Source organism: Colletotrichum orchidophilum (assembly GCF_001831195.1).
Source record: "Colletotrichum orchidophilum strain IMI 309357 chromosome Unknown Scaffold_24.1, whole genome shotgun sequence".
Classification (NCBI taxonomy): domain Eukaryota; kingdom Fungi; phylum Ascomycota; class Sordariomycetes; order Glomerellales; family Glomerellaceae; genus Colletotrichum; species Colletotrichum orchidophilum.
The window spans coordinates 317,356-325,283 of record NW_019172980.1 but is presented as its reverse complement, the minus strand read 5'-3'; the positions used below and the strand labels follow the sequence as shown (position 1 = coordinate 325,283).

The 7,928-nt window shown below is 50.8% G+C and overlaps 1 protein-coding gene across 1 annotated transcript; it reads left to right on the top strand.

The window, feature by feature from the left end:
* Positions 1-5,478: 5,478 nt before the first annotated feature.
* CORC01_03913 (uncharacterized protein) lies at positions 5,479-7,281 on the top strand (the record flags this gene model as incomplete). Its single annotated transcript, XM_022615562.1, has 1 exon — positions 5,479-7,281. The coding sequence occupies one exon, from the start codon at positions 5,479-5,481 to the stop codon at positions 7,279-7,281; it is 1,803 nt and encodes a 600-aa protein (XP_022477981.1).
* Positions 7,282-7,928: the final 647 nt, after the last annotated feature.

Genomic DNA, 7,928 nt, shown 5'->3' with positions numbered 1-7,928 from the left:
CTTGCCACTAGTCTCTCTTGAATGGGGGTGAGAAGACGAAGAAGGATGCGAGAGGGCTAGGTGTTTTGAAAGCTCAAAGAATGTTGTTCTGCTGGGTGAAGCTATCTGTTGAATATCGCGCGAGGGACTTCACCTTTTGTATACAAGATCATGATGTGGATGCATACCCCGGCCCCGGCAATGTTTGCTCACTTCCCTCCCAACGGAGAGAGCGCCCCTCCTCTACCGCCGAACAACCCCAGTCAGGACTGAGTTGCTGTGGGTTGCAGATGAAGCTGGCAGTGGAGATCACCAAGAAGATGTTGGATCCTTTTTTTTCTGTGATGTGCTCGACTAGGCTCGCCCTGGCCTAGACGGATGGAGCCCCGCGAGCCAGTGGGATGGGATTCGCGCACATCTCGAGACATGCGGAATCTCAACCCCGGAGGCGGACTAGACACAGGTGGTAGATGATTGCGAGCACCGCCCTTGTGGCCGTCCCCCCCCCCTGGCGCCCCCATGTCCGTCTTCCGGGAGAGGCTTCCGGGTAATGTTCCGGCGCGGCGGGTGAGACCTGGGAGACCACATCCTTGCGCGGCGAAAGGGGCCCGTGAGGAATGAGCATCACCCTTCCAGTCGGCAGAAAAAGAAGTTTGGCGCTGACCCGCGGCCATGGCCTAGCCTCGCCGTTGCTTTCTTTCGCAAGTCAAAGTGCTTCGCTCACGGGAGGATGTACGGAGCTCATGTCGGTAGATTTTGCTTGCCGCGACTTGCTCAGGAGGAGAACTGCAACGCTCGTCCGACTACGGAACAAGGCACTTGTTGATCTCTCGAGTCTTATCGCCGCCAGTTTGGTTGGAGAGGGAACATAGCAGACTGAGAGCGTCTGTTCAGATTTCTTTGTGGGTGGAAAAGGTTTTGCGCCGGAGAAAAAAACAAAAACAATAACCACAGCTGAGGCGCTGCGGTGTCTGAGATGTTCCCACTCGGTAGATCGAACGTAGGGAGAAGGTGAGTAAACAGAACTGACAAAGTTTTTCTTGGGACTCGGGAGGGGAGCATCAGCTTCACATTTGCACATTTTGCACACTAAATCGAGACATTGGCGCATCGGGGCTTCCTGAAAGTAACTCGAAGAACGGCGTGAGTCGAGTCCTCCACCACTCCTCGTGCTGATGAAGAAGGGAAGGGAGACGGCCTCATGCAGTTGGTCGTCATTTTGGCGCCGATAGGATAGGGCCTCGGAAATGTCACCCCCCCTTGTTGAGAAAAGAACCTACTCCAGCGAAAGTCGATGCAGCAGTCCAATCCCAGAAGGGTTACATTACAATAACCGGTGCATTCCCAGAGGTTTGGCTGACCCCCAAAGGAGGAATCCTCACATAACATGCAGAAGAAAAAGCAATTATCCAGGAGATCCGAGTGTCCCCCCCAACAAGCAAAGAAAACTTGCGAGCTCAGACAATGATGCCAGGATTCGCACACAATGAGGCGTTCATGGACGCGTGCGATGGGAGACTCGTGAGAGCTGAGCTCGTGGTATGGCGCGCGCGCCTTGCATTTTGCATCAGTCGCCATTTTCCATTTCTTTTTGCTCTCTCAGATCTGCTGCCCCTCAGCCCCTGTAAGCCCTACTCTCTGGATGAAGCTTCCAAGATCCGGCAGGATCCCTTTCTCGATCTACGGTCAGGTACCTCACCGAGGGATAAACTCTTCGCCCCTTGCCATGCATTCGGGTTTGATGTGTGTAACGGAATAGACGCTGGACTAAAAGACATCGGCCGATTGGAATGTATCAAAAGAAAGGAATCGCAGACTTGATGCGCCCTGCCGAAGTTTGAGGTCCTGTAAGTGCCCGCAAGTCCTTTGCGAGCGCGAAGAGACGGACCAACTGTTGTTGGTACATTACCGCTCAGACCACCACCGGCATCTATGATGAGTGTGACTGAGTGGTCATCAGCGACCGTGAATAATTTCTATCAGATGTGATCCAATCAAATGGTGCTTTCTTTTTGAAAGCTGCCCCCCGCATGATCTTGTGGGACCCTGGAAATGCTCGCCATCCCTGGCACAGAGATCGGGAATCTCTCGCTTCGACTTTGCGCAATCGATTCCCCATTCCGTGGTAGTGGTTCCTCTGTGAGACACATGAGTGATCGCTCATCAGGATTTTTCCCATCCTCCGATGAGATAACTTGAGCCCAAGGGAGGCGGCGTCAAGGGTCCCGGTAGTGCTAGGCGACGGGGAACAGCATTCCGTCTGAGACTTTGCTTCCCAACTCGTCTCCAATAGCTCGAATCAGGCACGAGAAAATCGTCCACAAAAATGATGCCCGATCTCGGTAGCCCTTTGTTGATCTCGTATTTTGACACAGCTTCCAAATTTTTAGGAAAGGGATGAACGTCTGTCTTATTCGATGACATACTGCCAAGGTTCCGATTCCACGGCTTTTTTTCTTTAACTCACTGACAGGCGGCTGCAGATTACTCGATTTGAAGTTCCCGGAAGCACATTTTGTATGTTTGATGCAAGGGGCCGGAGGGTGACGGGGAGCCGCAGCCGCCCTCCCGTCGTCCGGTAGAGACTCGGTCGCGGGACGGCAGCACCCGGGTAGATCGATACTCTGGACCAAAATAACATCATGGATCTCTTGTTTTTGCAGGCTGTCAGAATTGCGCTTCTTTCAACTGTCAGTAACCATCGTCACAAATCACACAAATGTGAGACATTACAAGGCTCCAAACCCTAAGAAGCGCACCAAATTTCATCATGATCTTGGAGAATGGTGGATAGAAACCAGTCCACCCTCTTCGTCACCCATTGAGTGCAAGAAGTTTGGATACTCGGGTGGCGTCCGCCTAAATAGGGCTCGCCCGAATCATGATCATGCCTACTACCTAGTAGCTATCAACAGTGCCGGACGAAATTCTTGAGATCAAGATCCAAACAAATTCGACTCCCTACAAAAGACGCCAGGAGAAGAGATTGCCAAGAATATGAAATTTCATTCTAGGAGTCATTTTTCTGTCTCCTAAAACACAATCCCGCCGTTGAGAGTTAAGATTCTTGCTGATGTCCCTCAAGTTTTCTTCGAGTGTTTTCGAGGGTTTTCGACTTTCGTTGCCTAAAAGCCTTTGATGATTCCACAATGACCACTACGAAACAACAAAGCCTACTACCTTGTTTTTGTCGCGAGCATTTCCAAGCCTGCCCAACGTTATGATTATATAGAATGCGCTACGAGACCAAGTCGTGCCTACGCCTTGGAGGATCTGGAAGATTCGAGGAGCCCGATGGGCTTGTCGAAGTGTACTCAAAGACGTTTGGAATCAACGAGAAAGGTACCAGTCTAGATCAAGGTCCTGTTAGTTCCTGCGTCTGTCTTCTTCTCTTGAAAAGACAACATATTGTCTATATGACAGCCCTGGGTTGCTCAAACTTGAAGAAGCTTTCATTCGTTCTTCGTTTCACGCTAAACAATTCCCAAAATTCAAAATTCTGAAAGATGGTCAACTCAACAAAATCCTGTACACATGCAGTGTTCTCAAAGTTATGGCAATCTTACTTATATCTGTGTCTCGATGCTTCAAGTCTACCTATCTCGGCTCAGCAGGCTTAACTTAACCTCGAGCATCTACCGTGATATCATCGTCAGTAAATCTGATGCCTCGAAGCCTTGTTTGACGAGATCAACGAGCTATTCGCCTGGGATGCGTCGATGAAGCTCCTGGTTAAAGGCTCGCCAGTAAAAAGTGACGTCTTCCTTCACCAATTCTCTGCTCAGCCAGCTTATTCTGTCGTCGTCAATCCATCCAGACCCCTCTGAAATTTGGCTAAGCATCCGAAGTCTCATCATCTTGCTAACCTTTGGATTTTCTTTTTATCAAACTTGATCTTGATTTGATGGTTCTTTGTCTTTCGAGAATTTCCATCTAATTCTGACGGTTCACATGACGGTTCACCTGATGCTGCCAGCTGCTTCCGTCTCAGAAGCATCATCAACTTTCAATCCGTTTCACATGGCAGGCAGTATTGAGCGAACAGCAGAAAACGAGGCGATTTCATTCTATTATGCCGTTGAATCTATCCTGCTTCCTTTTATTCTGAGGCAAAAATGTGGCCATGATCTAGACGCAGGCGATTAACCAGTCGATTTCTCCCCTATCCTCACAAATTTCACCTTATCCTGCTTCGCGTCACCCTTCCTGCATATTCTTGAGATTTAGCAATCTCCGCAGTCAGCGCCTTGAGGTTTCGAAATTCCCTCAAAGGTGAATTTCAAAGTTTTCTTTCCTCACCCACCCACCCAAGGTACGGCCTTGAGAATATATGGTACTGACTTCAGTGGCTTGCCTAGATCCAACGACTAGACAGCCCGACGGTAGTTTTTTACCGAATCTTCGAGAACTTCATTGTCGTCATCCTCAACAACCTCACGATCGCTGCTTCCAATTCTCCTGGACTAGGCACAGCAAAGCTATCCATCTACCATAGTCAGATAAGCACACTTCGGGCTATTTCTTGCGCCTTCTATCTCACAGGCAGTCCGCCTTCTCATCCCATTGCTAAGACAGGATCGATGTCCGGCCCTAGCCTTTCACTATACCTATTCTGCTTCTCTTCTGTTCTCTTCATCTATGACATGAACCTTCTGAATCTCTCACTGACACCTTCACCTACCTGAACTCACAGTTCCTCAAACAAAGCTAGCCCTTTCAACTCGGAATTCCCAAGCAGTCATTTTTCTAACAGTCACATGCATTAAGCACAGGCACCAGCTCTGAGTTACAGACGAACAACTCATACCGACATCAAGTTTACGAACTTCACCTCTTGGCGCCCAAGAGACTGTCGAGAGAGTCCCCTCCAAGGTACCTAGGTAGGCAGCCCTTTGCTTTGCATCCCCAGATCCAGTGGTCTCAGTCTTTTTGCTCTACCTCCCAAACCCGAAGCCACCCTTCGTTCCTCCCCAGGCACCCCGAGTACCTTCCAGCACATCATCACGTGCCTAACGACCTCCCGGCCGCCCAACGACCTTCACCTTCCTTCCTTTCTTCCCGCCTGCCTCCTGAACCCGCCGACCACCTCAAACCGCCCTCAAACCGCCCATCCACCCATCCAACAGTATAAAAATCCCCTCCATCCGACCACCGGACCAAATCTCCTCTTCCCTTCATCCAACCCAAGGAAAACTTCCAGACTACAACCAATTGCTCTCTTCTTTGCTCATCCAGACTTTGAACACCAATACAAACAATCAAAGGATTGACTGTCATCTTACAGCGCAAGCTATCATCAACCGCAAAAACCTGCACAAAGCACTTGCAAGTGTTTCTTTACTTGCTCCCAAAGCCGAACACTTTCGCTGCATTCTTTTCTGGTTAGTATCCACAGCCACAGACCACATATCTCCTTTGACGACTTCCTTGCTGATCGCAGTCGTCAGTCACAGCAATCGTTCATCAAGACAAGCCACTGTCAAACTTCCCTACATAACAATGGCTGGTTTTGATCTTCTTTCAGGATCACCTCCTCGTGGAGGTCTTCTTCAAGCGCCTCTTCGTGCCACTGCAGACTCCCTCGGTGGTCAAGCTCAGAATTCTCATATTCGCAACGGCCAAGGACGTCAGGCCAATGGAACCCGCTTGATCGGATCTCCCATCACTTCCAATCAGACTAATGGATATCCTGCCGCCAGCCTTGTTCATGGAGCTGTGATGGGTCGAAATTCTCAGTACATCAACCGCTATCAGGATAGAAGCAACAGCATCAACGAAATCTTGGAAATGAATTACAATGACGATGCAGACTTGCCTCGAGGCATGGGTCAAATTGGTGTCACTCACAGCAACGCCGCTCACACGGAGGGCTTTCGCGCCATTACCAGCAACACCAACTTTCAACCTCGAGCTAGCTCATCTTCTTCTAGCTTCGGCTCTTCAAGCACTGATCCCTTCTCTGTTGGATCCACAGCCCTTCCAACCAGTGTCGTTCATGGTATGACCGCCCACAAAGCTGAAGCTGCTGGAAAGAATGAGGGCAAGGGCAAGGAGACGACTACATATTCTCCTCCTAGCTCTATCTCTCCTGATTGTTCTTCTGCCAACAACACCAGCTTCAACATTGAGGCCCACGGCCAGAAGTTCAATACCGAAGTTGAAACTTGCGAGGTGAGCGGACCTGGTTTCAATCACTGGGCCATTCCTCCTCTCCGCGATCAGGTTTTACCCAACAGAGAGCCTGCTACTCCTGGCTTCTCTGGTCGCGGTATCCCTGCAAACAACTTCCGGGGCGGTCCTCATTCCGATTTGGCTGCTCGACCTCAGCAGCTGCCGCAGCTGCAGCAGACGCAGGAGCCTGGCTCGTCGCAAAGCTACAATCAAGTCTTCAACACGCAGCCGGGTGTTGTGAAGCCATCCATCTATCGCAGCAACCAAGCTCCAATCGGCACAGGTCGGTTGAATCGGCAAGGCCTCAACAATTGGCAGCCTGTTCAAGCCAGCTCTAGCTTGGATCGGGAGGTTACTGGTTCTGTGGTCGCCAATCCAAAGTTCGAAGATTACGCCCCGCTTGGCGAGTTTCGACCTATGAATGCCGTCAATCGGACATTCTTTCGACCCGAGGATGACCCCCAGCAGGATCTCAAAGTGGCCCAGGGAGTGTCGGTCAACTACAAGGGCGACGCTACGAACCAGCGCAATCTGTCGGAAGATATTGCAGAATGGAAGAACGTTTCCTTCTTCCTCACCAATCTCCCTCCTGATGTTACATATAGCCAGCTCTTAAGCCAGATCCGCGGCATGGGACGTGTTTGGGCGACGGTCATCAATCCTCCCGACAATTCCAATCACCACACCTCGGCAGCCAAGCTGGTGTTTTTCGAACTCGCTGCGGCTCAGCGCTTCTACGCCTACTGTAGAAACCCGGCCCAGCGCCTCATCATCGGCGGCTATGCGGTCAAAATTGTTCGCAATCGAATCAAGAAGAGTGAGGAAGACGTCGGCGGCTACCACTCTCGGGTTCTAATCGTCATGGGTGACCTGGGATTTGTCAACAAGGACAGACTGCTGCGTTATTTCCGCTCCAAGCTCGAGTTCGATCTTGAGGAAGTCATTTGTCTTGTTCAAGACCCTCAGACTCGAATGGGCGAGCTAGAAATCCGATTCGCCTGCTACCGCAACCAGGCCGAGTCCGCTCGTAAGGCACTCAGCACGGAGTACCCTCCTGGCGCCACCCTTCCTGGAGGCAGAATATCTCCGATCTGGGAGCTCAGGTACGGCACCGACCCATGCTCTGTCTGAGAGCTCGAAACACTTGTTCTCCGGAAGCGTCGACGAAGAATTATGGGTAGCGGCATGGAGGGGAGAGGCATATGAAGGATGGTGTAGAGGTGGAGGGTTTACACTGGTCTTGGAAGAAGGGGATATTGCAACTGGGTTGTTTCGAGATACCACTGCGTTGATTTTGCTTTTGGAGCTGGGCACATGGGACTGTCATCGGTTTCGGTCAATAGTGGTGTTTGGAGGCATGGACTAGCACATAATGCTTGCTTTGAGTTTTCGCTGTAAGGGGAAGGGCTTTCGAGATGGGCACAGTCTCGGGCAGAAAGGCCCAGATAGATGGAGACAGAGTCCCGGGATCCAGAAAGCTCCCCTATAATCCAGTCTTCTGTCATGATTTTGCAACCAGTGGTCGTTCCAATGATTCCTAGTGATTGTGTCTGACAGGTGAGTTCCTTAAGGTGTCGTGAAGCTTAAGGTACCTATAAGGGGGAGGTATGTCTGATGATGACATAATCGAACTGCAGGTAGGTGGTCTGGGGAAGGAACGAAGCTAGAATAAGCGAGATGCCCTGCTCTTTCCGCGCTGACAGCTACCGGTATACCGTCATGGTCTGTGCGCTGGGCCCCTCACCGATTGGGCAGGCTCGGCGTGACGCAGCCTCCAC